The sequence below is a fragment of the Peromyscus maniculatus genome, chromosome 14 (assembly GCF_049852395.1).
Source record: "Peromyscus maniculatus bairdii isolate BWxNUB_F1_BW_parent chromosome 14, HU_Pman_BW_mat_3.1, whole genome shotgun sequence".
NCBI classification, from domain to species: domain Eukaryota; kingdom Metazoa; phylum Chordata; class Mammalia; order Rodentia; family Cricetidae; genus Peromyscus; species Peromyscus maniculatus.
Window position 1 is genome coordinate 77,008,266 of NC_134865.1, and position 19,603 is coordinate 77,027,868.

At 50.4% G+C, this 19,603-nt stretch overlaps 1 protein-coding gene across 3 annotated transcripts in view; it reads left to right on the top strand.

Moving 5' to 3' along the window:
- Window positions 1–5,178: 5,178 nt before the first annotated feature.
- The window catches only part of LOC107402508 (protein TUNAR), a 48,606-nt gene continuing 34,181 nt past the window's right edge, over window positions 5,179–19,603 (top strand). The window contains exons 1-2 of one of the 3 annotated variants that reach the window (XM_076551329.1): window positions 5,179–5,526; window positions 5,770–6,088. In XM_076551329.1, coding sequence (XP_076407444.1) covers window positions 6,077–6,088 — 12 coding nt within the window. In that variant the 5' untranslated portion in view covers window positions 5,179–5,526; window positions 5,770–6,076. Of the gene's footprint in view, window positions 5,527–5,672; window positions 6,089–15,407; window positions 15,520–19,603 lie in introns of those variants that run through there. The other 2 variants (XM_076551328.1, XM_076551331.1) reach the window with 2 other exon arrangements.

The following is a 19,603-nucleotide window of genomic DNA, read 5'->3' on the forward strand; positions in this document are numbered from 1 at the left end:
ATTGCTAAAGGATCAAAGTGGACTGTTTATGCAGAGCCTCTAATGGGGCAAACTGGTCTGTGACTGGTTAAAATAAATGAAGCTGTTATCACAATCATCAATGGCGAGGCAAGGGGAAGAAACCTTGCTTTCCCGGTATTCAAGACATCTCTTGTGTAAGTGTGACTGGGGTGACAGCTGGAAGCTCCTGTCAGTGGCCCCCGATGGCATGGTCAGCTGGGCACGTATGGTGGAGGAGGCAGGTCTGCCAAGTGGCTTCAGATCATATGTCAGCTTGTCTCATCATCACCATGGCTCCCCCATCATCGGAGAACATTCGTCAGGTTTGGGAGCAATTAACATTATGGACGGTTGAGTGTGATAGGAAAGACGGGGGAGTGTGACAGCCTTCACATTTCTAGCAATTTTATGGAAATGCCCATTTTATGGAACAATCTCCCAGCAGACTTGAATTTACTATGGTAGCATTAATCTGTAAAGTGGAATAATGAGTGTGGTGTGTACACAGCAATTAATTTCACAGTATTTCCCCATCTAACCTCAAGAGCCCAAACCCAGCAGGTCAACTCTGGGTAATCATAAATAAAATACCCAGGAATGGGTTTTGTTTGTAATTAAGTGGCAACAAGGCTATTGTTCTTCTGTCCCTCACACCACACATTATCATGAGAGACAAATAAAAAGCAGAAGAATAAGAAGCAACTCTTGCTTAAGAATTTAACATTGTGCAAGCTCTGGCTGTGGGAGATGTGAGCATGATGCAGGCAGAAAGGGAATGTGTCCTGAAAAGAAGCCAGAGGGGAAGGAGAAGCTAGAGGTAGCATCTCTGCTTTAAGGTGAGATAATCGCTGTCACAGACGAATGGGAACAGGGAACGCTGAAATGTCTGGCTTAGGGGATCTCTGCAAAGGCAATCAGAGATGCTATTCATGATGCTTGATTTGAGTCTCACCAGGTGGAAGCCCCTGTTATTCTTTGTGGCGTACACAATTCTAATGATGCTCTAGATAACATTAAGATTTCTCCTTGCTAGAAAGCAAGCCGTGTCTTTGGTTTAAGCAGGTATTGAGTATAATTAACTACCAGGGGATGAATGCCTATGAGTCTGAATAGGCTTCAGTGCCTCTCAGGAGGAAAGCTCCACCCTGGGGGCATACAAAGGACCAAAACACCTTACCAGCACCTGGAAATAGCCATGGCAAGAATAATGCCAACTGCAAAGCGGACTGAACTCCTTCTTCCTACCATTTTACTTTGATGCAGGGGAGGAATCAATTCTCAAAGTAGCGAGGGCTGTAGGAAAATTGGTACCTAGAATTCGCTGCAGCGTGGGTGGGATAGAGCCACTTAGGGACTGGAAAGCCGGTCTGTGCACAGAGACAGTACAAGCTAGTCTAATCAATTCAGTCTTTGCCAACGTTACTCATTAAGGGACCTTCTCCTTTGCAGGTCGAGAAGTCTCTGCACTCGCCGTAGATTATGGCAGGAGACATTCTGCTTCTGTCACTGTCACACCACAGTGTTTTCCAGACTGTCTGGCATGGAGAGACTTAACCTGTTTTATATTCAATCTAGCATAAAGTGGGGGAGCAAAATGACCGTGGGGTTTGGGTTCTCCTCCAGATCATTGGATCCCACTTGGAAAGGAAACAAGTTCCCAGTTAATAGCACTGGGAGTCAGCTTCCTTGGATCCATGTGCCTAGATCTCATTTGCTTTTGACATTGTCCAAATCATCTCTGAAATCTCCTCAAGCTGTCTAGGGGCCCAGGGGGCCAGGCCTCCAAGGGCAAGTGCTCTGTCCAGTGCAGAGTCTGGCAGTTTGCTGAATGATGTCTCTGGAAATCCCAACGGAAGCCCAATGATGAACTGACTTCCCTGACACCAAATCTAACCCCTTGTAAACACATGAAAACATCACATGAGTCACCTGAATATAATGGTGACCCAGAAAGCAGGAAGAGAGAGCCAGTGCATTCATCATTAGGCATCAGATACTGGTTTGGGAAGCAACAGATCCTCCTGAGTGTGCTCTGTGGAGGGGTTGCTCATCTATAGTTTAAACTCTCATGATGACCAGAAAGCAAGGAACCCTGACATGAGGCTGGACCCTCACAGTATCTAAGTGGGTCCTCTTGGGGCCTTCTCAATAAGTCACAGTTTATTAGAGCTTCTGTTTTTGATTGAAAATTACAGGTGACAGAGAACTCACTACCTACCAAGACGGGCCATCTAGTATTGGGCTTCTCTGAGCTGGGGCTGGATATTAATAAGTCTCCATATCCCACTTTATCACATAAGCAAACAGGCAGCTGTGAACCCATATAATGGTCAATGAAAGTCATTGCTGAGCTTTATGAAGTATAATTTCCTCACCATTGGCCTAGTATGAAAGTGCTCTTCCTTGTTCTGAAGAAATGCAACCGTGTCTTTGGTGGCCTGGATTGACCCGTAGGGGCCACATAAGTCCAGCAAGACAGTCCTTGGAAGCTGGTGACACCTCTTTCTTAGCATCTTTCCTTTCGCCCACTGCCTTGGCTGTTCCCAGTGTCCATTCCAGGTACTTCTTCCCTCTGCAATGAAGTCAAGAGGTTAATTGGTTTGAATGTGAGCATTGCAAAGGAAAGCCGTGGATCCCAGTACTTCCTTTCCTACAGAACGCTGGTGTCCTTCTGCTTCCTCTCCTCCGTCTGGTCAGATCTCATCACTTCCCACACTGTTCCATGTTCTATGAGTCAAGGGGCTGCGTCTGTGTGGATGAGGCCTCCTAGTCATCCTTCATTGCTGGCTATCATATGCTCTGCTCATCTCCCTGTGGCATTTATCCCACAGAAGCTGACATTGTGGGGCCAGCAAGGAACACTCAGGAAGATGATTAGGAAAGGGCCTTCCCACACCACCCAGGGAAAAGCACAGAACCAAGCTCTGCCCTGAGATTGGCTGTGAGACCAAGGTATTGCTCCACCCACCTACGTGTGTGACAGAAGCCAGTGCAACAGGGACCTGGAAGCTTCAGGAGCGATGAGCACTGGAGAATGAAAGTCATTAACAACAGGTAGAGATCCTGATCTTGCAAATTTGTTTTATTACTCATGATCATTGCACACGCGTATAGTACCCAGGGTGACGTTTGATGCTTGCATGCATCACACCACCATCTAATCAGACATACCCACTACTTCAAACATTTTTTTTTTTTGGTGGTAAAACACATTTGAAATTCTCTCCCCTGACATCCACACTCAGCAGGCTGAGACAGGAGGGTTGGAAATTTTAGGCTAGCCTGGGATACATAGAAAGAACCTGTTGAAAGAAAAAAAGACAGAAAGAAAGAGGGGAGGAGGGAGAGAGGAAGGGAGGAAGGAAGGGGAGGGGAAGGGAGGGGAGGAAAGGGAACGTTGGTCCCCATTCTCTTCCACGTATTTTGAAATATGCATTGTGATATTGTTGCATGTAGCCACTCAACTGTGCTTCTGGAATAGTGAGACCTGCAAATTGCTGGGCCTGGAATAGACACTCTGAGGTTTTGTATATTTTAAGCACTGAACTCCCTGACCAAATGAAATGTCAAATTATCCCCCAAAGTGAGAAGTTAGGCTGAAGAAAGTGGGTTGTTGAGCTGCCATCACCCATAAAAACTGGGGGCAAACTCGAAGATGTTGATTTCAAATTTGCTGGGAAATGTCAGAACATAAGTGCTGCCCGGGGCTTAGGAATGACGGCCGTTTTCTCTAGAAAAGTGCTGTCTGGGGGCCCTGCCTGCTTTCTGATTGGAATGGTCCATAGGGGGTTCGACAATATAGATGAATAAATGAATGGAGAAAAAGCCCCATTTGCAGACACACATACCCGCCCCCCCCCAAGGAAAAGCCTCAGCGGCTTCTCCTCCCTCTCACACTCTCAAAGTCTTCATGGAGGGAGTCGCTCTGCTCTGCGGGAGATCGATCCCACACAGGTCTGATTCTCTGTAAGATCTGCCTTCTGCTGCGACTTCTTCATTCACACCAGCCAGGAAGAGAACGGCAGCCTTGGAAAGAGTGAAGGGTGAGGCTGGGACTGGTCCTCCCTGGAGGTGGCAGGTGCTCCTGTCCTGGGGCTGGTAGGGAAGGGACTGTGCGAGCCTTTTATGTATGGAGAAGTCCTTGCACCCAGTTGCTACCCTGGTGGTGGTGGTGGTGGTGGTGGTGGTGATTGGATCTGAGAATCTGCTGACCGAAGGGTCTGGGTTCTATTTCAGAGGTACCCACTGAATTTGGCATTTTGCCTCATGATCCACAGAGACTGTGGTCCCTGCCTGCTTTGACAAGGGCTCTTTTTGATCCTTGAGGGTGTATTTTGGAGAGGTTCTGGAGAACCAGGAGATGTCCTGTACACATTACAGAAAATGCGTGCTCACATTCATGTACCCCAGGGACCAGTACTTAGCTATGACCTTTTGGGACGAAGACTCCATTTTAGTGAGGATTTTAAGTTACTCTGAAGCGTCCTATAAGCTGCAAAGAATTGGATGCACCAGGGCTTGAAACCTATTCTGGCCTGAGAGGCAGCCAATCTATAGAGGGAAGCACCTGGAGGCAGGTTTTTTACTTCCTGCAACTAGACACCAGGTGCATTGGCCAGGAGTCATGGAGCGGCGACAGAGCCATCACTAACCTAGCAGCCATCCTCTGGTTCTCCAAGAGGTAGGAGGAGCTCAGAACCTTGAGATAGCGACCAGAGCTTCCATGATAAGGACAGCGCAAGAGCAAAATGTCCGGGAAGGAGGGAAGGAGGCCAGGGAAGGGGAAGCACCTCTCTCATCCAAGTCTCTAGGTCCCCAAGTACTCCACGTGGGTCGGGGCGTCTGACACACACTCACCCACCGGCCCACAGCCACATTCACTGGCTCATCCCTGCATCCCTGTGGGCGTCAGGCCTCCACGGGCTACGTCGCCGCCACCTGCTGCTGTAACCCCAGCACTGGGAAACCTGAATCACCATTTTCCCTCCATCCACCCTCTCCCAGGAGCCGGTCCCTGATGATACTCGGGTCCAGGCTGAGGCCACAGTCTTCCCGGCCCACTCCCCAGCAGCGACGTAGAGGTAGAGGGAGGAGCTCTGGCCGGCCACACCAGCCTTCCCCTGCCCCCTCCCCCACTGGAGCTCCCCTCCTCTCCCCCTTCGTTCTCCTCCCTGCTCTTCCCCTCCCCTCTGCCGCAGCCCAGCTCCTAGCGCGTCAGCGTGGGCTTCCCGGAGCGAGTCGCTAGGTAACAAGGCTGGCTCCGCAGACCCGGGCCAGGGAAGCCCGCGCGCGTCGTCAGCATCTGCGCTGCGGGGCGGGGGACGCACGGACCCTCCTCAATACAGGCCTGCAGCCCCCCCTGAGCTGGCTCGCGGTCCCCTCCCTGGATGCCTTAAGGGTGCTTTTGAGCTGCCCCTCCCCTGCGGGGACCCCGACGTCGCCGCCCCTTCCTTCTCCCCCACTGGTGCGCACCACTCTCCCCGCGGCCAGGTGGGCGACCCTCCGCTGCGGTTGCGGTGGCGGCTGGTAAGCTGCGATCTGGGGCGGGGGCGGGACTACGCCAGCAGCGGGGCGGTTCGGGCCACCGCGGCCGGCCGACCGGCCATGTGCTAAAGTTTCTGGGGCTCGGCTGGCCGGCGGGTGCACGGCGCGGGGCGCAGAGCGCGGTGGGTGGGGCGCGCGGTGCTGCCCGCCCCTGGCCCCGCGGGGCGCAGCTCAGTGCGCTCTCACGCTTTCTTTCTCTCCTTTCCCGGGCGCTGCTGCCCTCAGAGATCTTCCCTCCCAGCCCAGGCGCGGGGCATGAAGAGCCCCCGGTATCGCCTGCGGACAACCCAGCCACGCTCACACCTCGCTAGCGGCTGACGGAGACATGAGCAGTACCATCGGGCTCCGGTGCTGGGCGACCAGCCTCAGCCGGCAGCGGCCAGTGGGTCCTTGCTGCCTGGGAGAATGAGGCAGGAACCCGCGGCCACCTCTCTCTCTTCCTTCTTCTCGCCTTCCTCTGGCTCCCGCGCCCCAGGCCCGGGCCAGGCTGTGGCTCTGCTGCGTGCCCTGCGCGCCCCCCACCTGCCTCCGGATGCTCTTCTCGGTAAGCCAGGCCCTTCGCCTCGGGAACAAAGCCCCTTCACAAGGCTCGGGGGCAGCCTCTAAGCCCCCTCTCCATCCACCACCCAGTGCCTGGAATCTGTCCCCAAACCCTACCTGAGTCTGAACTGCCAAGGTACCTTCAAGACCTGGTGTTTTTCTGGGCTATCTGGGAGACAGCAGCGGGCTTGACATGCAGGCAAGCAAGAGACCTGTTTGGTCTAGATAACCATCTATGTGTGAAACCTGGATTCGGACTTAGTCACTTGGGGGACCATGATGTTTGGTGGGTGCCCAGGCATTGCTGAGTGGTGTGTCTTCAAACCACTCCAAGGTTCCCCTTCTCAGTATTTCAGATAAGGAAACTGAGGCCCAGAGTGATTGGATGTGCTAATCAAGGTCACGAGGCGGAAATCCAGGTGCTCACCACCTCATCAAATTGACCCTTTTATCACAGACACGCCTGCCTCATTTCCTCCACTAGCTGCTTCCGTCTCGAGAGCCACTGCATGTGTGTGAAAATACTCCTTCCAATGACGGTTGAGATGGAATAAATTGCTAGTAGGCTGGATTTTCCATTCACTTCTCCATCTAATGCTGCCAATGCTGATGTGTATGTTAACTGTGAAGCCTCCTCTTAGTTCAGTTGTGTGTGTGTGTGTGTGTGTGTGTGTGTGTGTGTGTGTGTGTGTGTGTTGGGGGGGTGGCGTCAATACGTTTTCCTTGTGCTTTCTTTCCGGGCTCTGTTTTCCAGGGCTCGTGGAGGATGGAGAAGGGTTTCAGTTACTCCCATGTGTCCCCATCTGCACTGTGTGCCTCAACCAAGTTCAGCCTCACATGGCATCCTCAGCCTTACCCCTGGGCAAGACCCAGCAGCAGCACCTGGGCTGGGTGTGCAAATATTGGAGATAGCTACCCCACAGAAGCTGGGGGCTGATTCCACATGGCTGTAAGGCAGAGGCCACCTGGGTCCTGACTCATAGTTGCCATCGCTCTGTGTGTCAGCAGAACTTCACACTTCTTAGCCCGGAGGGAGAGGGCATGGACTGTGATACAGACATGAGGCTTGCCCAGCTTCCCTGATAGGCAGCCTGTGACTCTTCCCATCCGTGCATGTAGGTAATCCTCACCAAGGAGGCCATGGGGGATCATTTGGTCCTTGTCTGAGCACTTGTTTAAGAGGTTGAGTATTTAAGTCTACACCATGTGGAAAGTGATGGTGCTGTGCAGGGGAAGCCCTTATGCCACCGGGGCCTCAGTGTCTGTCAACAGAAGGATCAGGGCTGGGCTGGGTGATGTCTCAGTTCCCTCTCAGCTCCAGGACTCTGAGTATGAGAACTAGTGGGTCACAAGACTGAACCAGGGTGTGGGAGGCCCATCAGTCACAGACTGATGGACTGAATAGGTTGTTGATTTCCAGGAAGAGGACTCGGTATTGAAAGAGCCGTCAGAGGCATGTCCAGCCAAAGGAGATTATGCCCCTGCTTTAGTGGATTATTTATTGGGCAAAAACATAGCAGCTATAAAATGTCCCAAGATGCCAGACTGGGGTTGTGGGATAGGTTAGGCATTTCAGTTGCAGAGATGACTTTGGCCCCTAAGAACTGATAAAATTCAATGTATCACCGTGACACACAGCAGGCTGGGAAGCAACATGGCTAACAAGCCTTGTGGCCCTCTGAAAGGAATCAGCTACACGTTGTAAGCGAATCTCAGCCTGAACCATCAATGTGAGTAACAACGGTCAGTAGTGGTTTGGTCTCACACCTCTACTCCCTGCTGGTGGTGTTGGTGACAGGTGGAGTCCACCGAGGGCACTCAGAGAGACTGTGACAAGAAAGGTGGTCAGCGAGGGTGTTCAGACCCTCACTTAACTCTGTTTCATTTGGGGCTGTTATTAGAGCTGAATGCATCAAGTTGACCTGTGGGCTGTTAATGGTTTGCCATCAGCCTTTTAAAGATGTAGATTAATGAGCCTTTTAAAGCAGTACGGAATCCCAAATCAAATGGACACATGCCACCCTTTCCCAGAAACTCGGCTCCCAGCAGGGTTTGATGGCTATTTGAAATTCACAAAACTAGAGGAAAAAAAGCTTCCTTTCTTTTTCGCATGCTTGTGGGGTCTGTGACGGGAAAATAATGCATCTTGGTGGTGTTATTAATCTCCCAGAATTGTGTGTTTTAGGTCCTCATGATTAACGGGTACAGTTTTGAATAAAAATGAATGCAGAGGAATGATCTTTATTATGTTACTCCTGAAGATGACAACGTAATTATGAAATAACGATTTTCAGATCATATATCATACTGCTAGCGCCCGAAACTGGATTACACAATACACCATTGATCCCCATTCTGATACTTAATTTTTAAGTCATCAGTTTTCTCACATCTTTGGGGCTTTTCCCTACAAACACATGCACAGCACTGTGAAAATGGACAGCGCATTATAGATTCTTCCTTCTCAGTTTTTCTCAGTTAAACCCACTTCCTTTCTAGAAGATCTCAGAGGCTGGCCTCTGGTTAAAGTCCATCTGAGGTGCCTAGATTTCTGAGGGAGAGCAGAAGGATATGTATGGTGCATCCATAAGAGACAAGGTGAAGGCGGCTGCGCTGTGGGCTTACCCCAGCTAAGTGGGAGCGAGGCCATTGGCTTCTTTGGTGGTGGGGAGGTGCTCAGCACTGGGAGGTCTCTGAAGTATTCCATTCCACAGTGATTGCCACTGAAGATGGTTGTATGGACAGAGCACATCAGGGTGTACAAGAAAAGGAAGAGGCCAGGAAACTAGAATTCATCTTCGTGTTAACATGGCTCTGTAGCTTGGGATAGCTTATTCCCGCTCTCTGGGTCTGGGCTCAACTCTGTGATGCGGCTTTATGTTTGTATATAAACGTGTATGGTTAGTAACAAAGGATGCCCTTCAACTCTAAACTCGAAGAATCCTTAGAGTTTGGCTACAGCTGGTTATTAATAGATCCAGAATGCTGTGTGCACTCAAGTTATGTAACGAGTTCAATTAGACATCCATATAAACAATGAAGACCCGGTCACTTTAAAAGATGCGTTTGTTACCTTAGGTCAAGTCTCAGTGCCCTGAGTACATGACGATGGAACTCCCATCCTGAAAGACACATGCCGGTTTCCCTCAGGGGCCTCCCTTGAACACATCTGAGAACATTAGAATGAGCCGTGACCCTGTCTGGGATCCATGGGGCAGGACACTCAAGAAGGGTTATATAATTTGGGTCAGTGGGGTAGGAAGAACATGACGTCCTAGCTGCAGAGCTTCAAAGTCAAGGGACTTGGGGATTTTGCCTCGTTCTCAGGCTATTCCTGGAAGGTAAGGAGGGAAGATTGTAATTACTGCTTGTCTTTGTTTTGAAAATGGAAAGTACTTAATTAGAGCCCTGAACTCAGTGGAAGGTTCAGAGTGGCTAGGCACAGTGGCTGGCTGTCTCTGCCAGCTTCTTCATGCACAGTCTTCCCGTGTCATGTAGGTAGGTAGCATGATGCCTCGGGGGTCAAGGCTTCCTGTTGAAGTCATTTTCACATAGAGCGAGGGAGAGCAGCCACCAGACCGTAAACATCTTGTCCCTTACAGAGCGGCCCTTGTCCACCTTGTGTGCTAGAGGAGGAAGCTGAGCCCAGAGTGCTGGTGAGTCTTCAAAACTTACCGAGGTATCAAAATGGCAGGACCTGGCGCGATGCTCAGCGTACAGTGAGAGGTTTTAAACCACCCCATGCTGTAGCTTATGTCCTCTGGTGCTGCAGAGTGTCTGCTAACCAAAGTGTGTCCTTCCTCCCAAATTTTTAAATAATGCCACTGTACTAAAAAAAGCATGTGGAAGAGTTGACGTGGAGACCATATGGAGTGATTCAGCTATTGATAGACTCCTGAATTCCTGAATTGTCTTTTTTTTAGAAAGGGGGGGACATCAGATTTCTTTTAACCGCATAATATTGAGTATATGTGTCCCCAAAGAGAGTCAGAACTAAGCCAGGTGTGACCTGAAAAAGGTTGCTGTTAGCTGTTCTTTGGGGACTGCTAAAATAACTCCACCAGGTTCCACATGCCCCTGGGGTTCCGTGGGAAGTGATAGGCAGGATGACACCCCAGTCCCTTTAGAAGGCACTGTGAGCCCATACCTGCTGACAAGGGACACAGAATAAAAATTACATAACAGAAACTTTCAAAGGTCGGTTTTTCCTCCCCGCCAGGGTGCCAGCGAGCTAATCCTCCCAGACACAGATAGATGTGAGGCTTTCAAAGTTCACTCCCAGGGTTGAGGAAGCTTAGGACTTGGGGAGTGTAGGTCCCAAAGGCTTTCAGGAGACCGGTGGGGCAGATGTCTAGGATGGCCTTGGAGGCTCCGCCAGGCTGTGTGGTCCTAATGATCTTTGCTGTTGGCTTTACAAAACTTCTTCAGATCAGCCCTCCCCAGGAGCCAAGACTTGCAGGTCCCATCTGCAGCCCACAATTTGTGGAGAATAAAGAGAGATCACTAGAGTACACAGTAGCCGGCTGCGTGGCTTTACATTCTAGGAATGAAAACTCATCCTAGTAATTTTCTCTAGCAGCTGAATGTCCAGTTCTGATGTCAGCTTTGCCTATGTCTTCCTAGTGAAGTCTTAACAAATAGAACCCCTGCCCCCTTCCACCTCCTTTGGACTGCCAAGCTGCTCTGGTGCCCAAAGCCTTAAGTTTCATCATAGGTGATTCATGAGGGTAGGTGGGGGAGCCAATAATGGGCTAGAAAACTTGATGGTGATTCATCTGTGACCTGCAAAATACCAGCAGCCTCCTGGCACTCAGCATGGAGTTTTTATTTGTGAGGATTCCCAGTGCTTGTTCCCAGTAAGACCTCCTAGAGAGTCCAAACTTTGAGAGAACGGATGGGTGCCTGGTAGCCTCAGTGAGATTTCTAGTATGTGTGGCTATTCAAAAGTAGGATACAGAGGCATCAGAGTGTGTGAATGCTGGGAGTTACCCAGGCCCTGGTAAGTTGATTTGATTCAACGTCATCACAGGATTCATTCAGCTAAGCCATTCTAGATGTTCGTGCTGTATGGCTTATGACAGATGTCAGTGGCTTTCTGGGGTTAAAGCCTACATCTACTCAAGCCCCTCCTGATAGAGAGGTGTGTGTTAGTGCTCGATGTGGTGACATGATGGAAACCCGAATCTCAAGGTCAGGAGGTAGTGTTTGAGGGGGTCGATGGCTTCCTAGTGGGGTTTGTTTCTTAATAATTTGATCTGCCGTGAGCCTGCTGTGTGCGCCTCATTTAGCATCAGGAAGCTAAGAGGCAAGTAGGGAATGCCCAGAGCGTTTTCCCAGCAGTCCCTGATTCTCAGCCTGGATCTGCTAATATAATCTGGGGATCTCACCGATGGCACACGCTCCTCCGTCCAGCTGCGGAGAAGCCAGTGGAGTTCAGATTGGCCTTGACATGTCTCCACCCACTTGGGGTTCTCTGACTTCCTTAATTCAGAAAGTGGATGACAATGATGATCATTGTCTTCTAATGATGGAAAATGACAGCTCTCAGATTTTTAAGTAAAGCATCACGTGCGAGCTTCAAATGACTTGTGACTGTAGGGTCTCCCCTTTTGCTTGCTTTATTGACTACTTCTAAAGCAGTACGCCCTGCTCTGCAGTGCTAAAATCTGAAGGTAGAAGTGAAAAGCCGACATCCCGGGCCTTCTGTCTGAAAAGCGAAAGTGGAAAAATCCACCTACTTTCTGAAAAGGAGAGCTGGAGGCTTCTCCTCCGTCACTCTTCCTGACAAGATCAACATTGCCTCCATCCAGAAAGTCCCTGTGGGTGCAGCTGCAGCCTCCACACTCAGGCCCGCTCCAGGACACTCCCGTCACCTCCTTAGAGCTACGGTGTCCATCTGTGCAGGCCTGGCACTATCTTCTCCACCAGTGGAATGCCCCACTCCAGTACTTACTGCCCGCTGACTGGACCACAGCATCTTCCTCTTCTCAGACACACGTCAGCTGTCAGCGTTTTTGCAATAACTTAGCATGCACGCCGAGGCTACCGTGGCAGACACATACAGCTTCAATGTGTTGTGGGACATCACCCTTGCTCTTTGTTAGAGCCTGGAGGGCTCAGCTGCCACATGGGACCTGGAGGCAGGCTGGATGAGGGTGAGTGAGACTGGGGTGCGAGTTAGTGGTGTGCCTGTGAGCCCTGATTCTCTCTTGTCTCCACTAGGTGCCGCGGGAAAAGCCAACACGCCACTCTTGTTCTCCATTGGCTTCTGTAGCCATCTAGGCTGGGAGGCTGTCACTGCCCAGTGTCATTTTCCAAACGGGATCAGGTATCCGGTCTGTGCAGCCTCTGGAGGGCTTATTAAAATGCAGATTATTTGGCTTTGTCGCACATCTGTTGAATCAGAACCTCTGAGGGACCAATTGTGTTGTTTCGAACACAATTTCCGGGTCAGTGTCATCTCAATGAAATTCCAGGCTGCCACTTGTCACGGGTGTGGTCGCCAATGGCCGTTTCTGCTCCAAATGTTCCTCCTGGGACAACCTCCCATGCTTGGGTCCCTCCACACCTCTGCCACCCTAGCACTGGTTCCCTCCCAGCCACACCCCCTGCTCCCTTTCTGCCCACTACAGACACCCGTGGGACACCCAGTGGACTTGTGTCCCCTCCCCTCCTCAGCTGGCTCGGGGAGTGCCAGTGCCTGCTGTGTCCCTGTAGGTCCCTGTACTATCTGGGCCTGGATCTCACCTGCTCTCCCACTCCACTCTGGCCAGACTGGCTTTTTGGCCAGCCTTCAATCCACCCATTTGCCCAGGTGTGCCCTCTGAGAACCTTGGGCGAGTAGGGTCATCTGACAGGAGCTGCCGTCTTCTACTTTGTGAAAATCTGTAGAACCTTTTCTCTTGCACCCCTGGGATGAGCCTCAGCTTCTGGGGTCACCATCCCAGCTGAAGCTGACTTCAAAGTGGCTCTCTAATTTCCGGCATGGTGTTAGAGGATGACTCATCGCTACAAGGGCTGGATTGCCAGTGTGGCTCTAGAAGTGTCTTTCAGAAGGAGTTTCTAGAAATAGATTGTGTCTCTCTTTCACTAGACTGTCTCTTCAGCTGCCTTAGACCCCGGTGGTCCCATCTTTGCTGGCTTTCCACACTCACAGGTTACCTGCTGCATCCAGGCACCATCGCAGGCGTTGGATAGATCTGAAGATTGAAGTCAGCGGTCTCTCTGGCTTTCATGCAGGTCAGCAGAGTCCCTCTCTGGCTTCTTTTATCTTAGGGGCCCTTTCGGTGCCTTGGTTGAGCAAGCTACACTCAGACTTACCACTTGGTGGCCATCTCAGAGACTGAACTCAAAGGTGGTCTGCGCTTGTGATCGGGAAGAACAGAGTCTTTGGGGTGGAACGTTGGGGCTATCACATGAAACTAGGGTTTGGAGCCTGGAAGCTGGCCTGCCCACTCAGCAGCAGGGCATCCCCCCAAAGGCCACAGACACTTCTACCTTTCCACTCTCACACCTAATGCACATGCTTTTCCTTGACTTAAAAAGAAAAAGAAACTTCATTGTCTTGTGGTGTGTGTGTGTGTGTGTGTGTGTGTGTGTGTGTGTGTGTGTGTGTACGTGTGAGAGTGGAAGCCAGAGGACAACCTCAGGTGACATTCTTCAGAAGCTATCCACTTTGTGTTTGGGGACATAGTTCTCTCATGTGGGAACCAGAGCTTGCTCATTAGACTAGTCTGGCTGGCCAGTGAGCTCCAGGGAGCTACCTGTCTCTGCCTCCCCAACGCTGGGATGGCACGTTTGTGTCCCTATGCCTGGCTTTTTATGTGAGTGCTAGAGTCAAATCAGGTCCTCGTACTAACTGAGCAAATACTTTGCTGACTCAGCTATTACCCCAGCCCCTTAATTAGTATCTATCTATTGAATATAATGATGGGTTTTATTATGACATTTTTATACATGTACATGGTGTATTCTGTTCATATTTTTTTATCCTCAGTTCCTTCTCTTGCTTTTCATCTTTCCACTTCACCCTACCTCTCCTCAAGCTAGCCCCATTTATACTTTGATGTTGTGTGTGTGTGCATTTAAATCTCGATTCCACATAGGAAAGAAAGCATGTGACATTTAAATTTGGATGCATTTAGTTCTAGATTTCACATAGGAAAGAAAGCATGTAATATTTGTCTTTCTGAGTCTGGCTTATTTCACTTAGCACGATGATCTCCAGTGCCATCAATTTTCTCACAAATGATGCAGTTTCATTCTTTATGGTTAAATAAAATTCTGGTTTCCTTTACCCTTTCCTTGGGCGAGGGGTATCTGAGCTGGTTCTATATCCCAGCTGTTGTGTGTGGAGCCACAGAAAGCAGGGGTGGAACATGTGTCTCCGTGGCACGTCAAATGTGAGTCCTTTGTGGACACAACCAGGATGAGCAGAGCCGCATTATCTGGATTTTCTCAGCGCTGGTCTTGTCCGGGCTACCAACTTAGGAGTTGCGTTTTCTTTGCTTGTGCAGAGAGGCCAGAGGCAGGATGCTATGGAGGATGAAGGTAAATGAGGTGACGCCTCCTTTCAACAAACTCAGGGGACATTTAGAGAAGCCTAATAAGTAATTACCTGTGGCTAGAATGGCTGGTGTGTCTGGAGAGGGAGAGAGGGAGAGTTTAGATTGTCTGGGGAGGATAAGAGATGAGCTGAGGTTTGTCAAGCAGAGAGGAAGTGGGAGAGGCATTTCTGGTTGGGGGGGAAGTTGTAAGAGGCGTTTCTGGAAGAGTGGAAGCTGTAAGGCCCAAGGGTTGTGGCAGGGGCCGGTGTACAGTAAGCGATAGTGCTGGGCCAAGGGAGAGAAAGGCTGGGTCAGTCTTGCATTGATGGAAGTGGGTCTTGAACACCAGTGGAAGGGGTACTTCCCTATCTTATAGATGATGGGGAGCTGTAAGAGGTATCTGAGTAAGAGTGTGGATTTAAAACAGTGTATGGTGTTGCCAATCCTGGATACTCTGTAACATAAGTATAGAACAGCAAAGGTGTGTGGACGGTTGAAGGAAACCCATTGCCCAGCAATGAACTTGGGGTCACCAGCACTGCCCCTCCCTCTGCACTGCTTATTCCCATTGGCTGATCTTCTAGGAAGGTCCTGCTGTCCAGACCCTGGCTCCATTGACCTTGCTGGGGTTTGCAGGGAAAGCCAGGTAGATGCTGGCTGCAGCCCTGGCTGCCCAGCTCTTGTGGCCATTGGCCAACAGGAAATGGAGTGGGCAGTGTCCCAGCCTGATTCACTGAGCCATGGGGCTCCCCGTGTCTTTGCAAATGCATTTAGGATGCTTCTGGCCTGAAAACAGCCTCCCGGACCGACATCCACAGCTGAGAGAATCCAGGGCACCAGCATCCCGGAGCTCTGCCCTGGCAGTGGCCATGATAAGTGGAAAGAGAAGGTCAGTGTCCAAACCGCTAAGTAAGCAGTTGATTTGAAGTAAACATGCTCAGCAAGGTGGGTGACTTTCGCAGAGTTGACTGGAAAGATAGGACAAGAAGAAGCATATCTCAGGATCACAGGTGGCCTACCTCTATTATTTCCCTCCCTCCCTCCCCAAAAGCCTTCCTTACTAGCCAGTGGACAAATTGCTTGGCATTTTCTGGGGATTATGCCCCTGGCAGAGAGGCTTCTTCAAGATAGCCTGACAACCCTGCCATGCCAAGAGTAACAGGCATGTAAAGAGGTGCCCTCTGAAGGGTTTCCGCCCCTGCTGTGGACCTGGAGAAAGGAACACAGCCATAGTCAATCACAGGCCCCCTTACAGGTCAACAAACCAAAGACCAGAGATGGGGAGAAAACAGCCCAAGGTGACACAGGAACTATGAAGAGAGGCGGGGACTCAGTCATTCTGCAGCCACCGTGGTTATTGAGGGTGGCTGGGGCTCAGAGCTGGCTTGCATCCACCTGGAAATAGGCAGCTAAGCTCACGTGACCATGCTGCCCACGGGTCCTGGAACTCCCCTTCCTTCCCTTCCTCATGGATCTCACCCCTTCCTGGTTTCTGAAGCGTGCGTGGATTTTTAGGGCAAGCAAAGAGAAGAACTCGGTAACCAGTTATCAAAGCAGATTGCCAGAATCCCCATGTCTGGGAAGAGATGGGTTTGTGCTCTGTGTTGGAGCTCTGAGGGTATGGTATGTCTCAGGCTGCACCACCTGGCTCTGGGGCAGCCTTGCATCTGCCTATCAGAGCTCTTACACCAACCCTGAGATCCACCTGAATTATTTCTGGGCATCACCCTCAGAGGCTACCCTCCTTCTCCGGGTCCCTCTTCTCTGGGTCCCCAGTACCTGAGGACAAATTTGATTCACGCCTTTGACGATTGCTGCTCACCAAGTATGACTGAGGGAGAGGTGCTAGGCTTCATGGGCATCCCAGCTGGGCTTTCTCAGTGGCCTGACTTTCTGTACTGCCTTGTACCTTCTCAGACACGTCCTCCCGAGTTGGGGAGCAGGGGGTGTCTGTTCTGCCAGATGACTACAGTCAAAGCCTCGGGGCCTTCCCGGGCATAGCTGTACCTATAGTTTCTGCCCATCGAGTATCCAGCCCAGTGCTTCAGAACATGAAGAGGCTGTTTTGAGCCTTCTCAGGTTATTATCCCTAAACGTGGCCAATCTCTGTGGCGGGCCTGTTGGTTACTGCAGTTTTTTGCAGAAGTAATCTACCAGATTCTAAATGGCACCGGTTTGCCGATGTTATTGATTTTAAAGAAAGGAGAGGAGAGTTGCTAAAACCCTGTCCCTGTGAGATAGAAACCCCAAGAGAATTAAAGGTAGTAAGGTAGTTGTAAAAAAAAAAATGTGATTGCCAGGCAGGCTTTTAGGATGGTTATGGTTAAGATTATTTTAGCTAAGATGTGATGGAACGTAACTTCAGTCTCAGCACTCGGGAGGGTGTAGGCAGGAATAGGGTTAGGAGTTCAAGGTCATCCATGGCTACAGAGTGAGTTTAAAGGCAGTCTGGGATACAGGAGACCCTGTCTCAGAAAATAAACAAACAAACAAACAAACAAACAAACAAATGAAAAGGAAAACAAAAGGGACATTTTGAATGTCTTTCTTAGGCTTGCTTTTTCTGGGCGAGGACCTCCTGGCCACTTCCTAGATCCCCTTCCACTCAACTGATGGCTCCTCTACCTGAAGTCCCACATTTGGAATGACAGTTCCCCAGCAAGCGTCTTCACGCTGTCACAACCACTTCCAGGGCTCTGCACCTGTTGCCTGAAGCTGTTCGCAGGGAGAAAACCGGAGCCTTGCGCAGATCTGGGTTTAAGTCCAGTTGCATCCTCTCACTCTCTGTTTCTCAGACAATTCTCTGTAGCTCTTACGAGCACAGTTTTCTCCTCTGCAAATGGTGCGATAGCAATCACTGATGAGAGGCATAGGCTTTCTGTGTAGCTGCTTTGCAATAACAGCCATTGATGAGAGGCATAGACTGTCTATGTAGCTGCTTGCCGTGGACACAGACCTGCGCTGGTTTAACTGTCAACCCTACACAACCTAGAATCACCTGAGAAGAGAGTCTTCATAAGGAATTGCTGAGATCAGGTTGACCTATGGGTATGTCTTTGGAGAACTGTCTTGATTGTTAATTGACATAGGTAGTTCTTGCTAGGGCCTCATAAGAACTTGTACTCAGACTGAGGCTGGGGTTGGAACTGTCTGGAAGACATATATCCCTGGTACCCAGACTTAGAAGAAGTGCACAGCCCAAGGTGAGGGCTGGAAAGCAAGCAGCATGTGGATGGGGTGCCCCCCTCCTCCATCCCTCTGTGGCCACTCTGTGTTCCTTAGCATAGAGGCAGGCAGGATATTCCCACAGGTAGCTGGTGTGTTGGGGTGGGATGGGGGTGGAGGACAGAAGCCTGCCAAGGATCTGCACCTTTTATGACAGTCATAGAAATCGTGTGGCATCACCTCTGACAAATGGTTAGAAACAAGTCGCTAGTGTTTGGAGAAAAAAAGAGCAGGTAGACTCCATCTTTTGACTAGAATAGTTAGAAGGAATTGAAGCAGAATTTTTGGCTAAAATGGGGAGCTATGGTGATACACATGGCAGAGCATGTCACCAGAGCTCTGTAAACATCAGCGCTGTTGCCAGGATACTGCCCCTTCAGGTTAAAGAGCTCTTGGTCCAGCCCAGGTACCGACCACCCTCCTCATCCCATCTCTTCATCTTTTTCCTCAGCCTATAGTCACGTCTGTACTCTTCTAGGGCCTGAAGACTTTTGCCTTCATGGGTACCCCGCCCCCTCTCATGTGTGTATGTTATGCATTCATATTTTAGATTGCATGTGTCTTGTGACACATGAGTTAATATAAAGAAGAATGTTCTAATGTGCTGAATTAACATGTTTTCTTCTACCCTAAAACTCGTGTGTGTGTGTGTGTGTGTGTGTGTGTGTGTGTGTATTTACCTAGGAGTGTCAGATTTTTTTCTATTGATTTTATAAGAAGTGGTACATGTGTGGGCACTAGGCGCTGTGCCTACCACATCGAATGGAGAGAGGAGTCACGACTGCCCTCTCTCCCACCTACCTCCTCCCACTTCCTTCTGCCCTCCTGGTCCCTACCGCTGGCCATGCTCCTCTCCCAGCCTGAATCGCCTAAGTCCTTCTCTGCATCATTGAGCAAGCTCTCATCCATTCCTGCTACCTGGAGTCTCCTCTCTTCGGGTGCTTCACTGGGGACAGGCCTGCCTTTAGCTAAGAGCTGTCTCCCTTGGCGTCTGGCTGGTCGCTGGGAGCAGAGCTCTGACAGGGCCTCTCTTGTTTCCCTGAATGGCGATGGAGAGCGCTGCTTCTGTTGGGTCTCCCTGTCTTCAGAGACAGATACCCCCAGTCAGGTTCTGATCCCCATGGTCCCCCCTTTACATTTTGTACCAAACAGCTGCTCTGTGCCGGGCCTGTCACAAGGGCTACCTGGTCCCTGTCCTTGGAGACTCAGTCAGAAAGATAAACAAGAAAACTCCACAGAGAAATGGCTGCAGGCAACAGAGGAGTTTTGATACGTAATTGGCATTTCAAGAATTCAAAGCAATAAGTTCAGTCTGTTTGCCCAAGAGAGGATGTGATGATGATTAGACCCTTGTCTGAGGAAGACCAGGGTGGCCTCTGCTCCCAGCACTGGGCCCTGCTTTCTCCTGTACCCTTCAGTCTCTCAGCTTTGACTTTCTGTCTCGCCTCTGAACAGGTAGTCAAATAACAGTCACCCTGTAATGGTAGCCTTAGCCCTGCGTCCTCATGACTCATTCAGTCTCCCTTGGCACTTTGGTTCCTATATAAGAAGCTGAGTGGCTTGCCTGGATGAGCATGTCTGGTCTGTGAAGCTGTAGCTAGTCATTGGGTCCCATGGTGGGGAGAGCTCTCTCCTGGGGCTGTAAGAGTGATGTGTTCCTCAGGAAGGGCATACAGGGTGGGGAGTCAGGGGTGGCATGCTCTCTGTCTCAGGACTCCTTCCTGGCAGTTGCTGGGATGCTTGCTGTA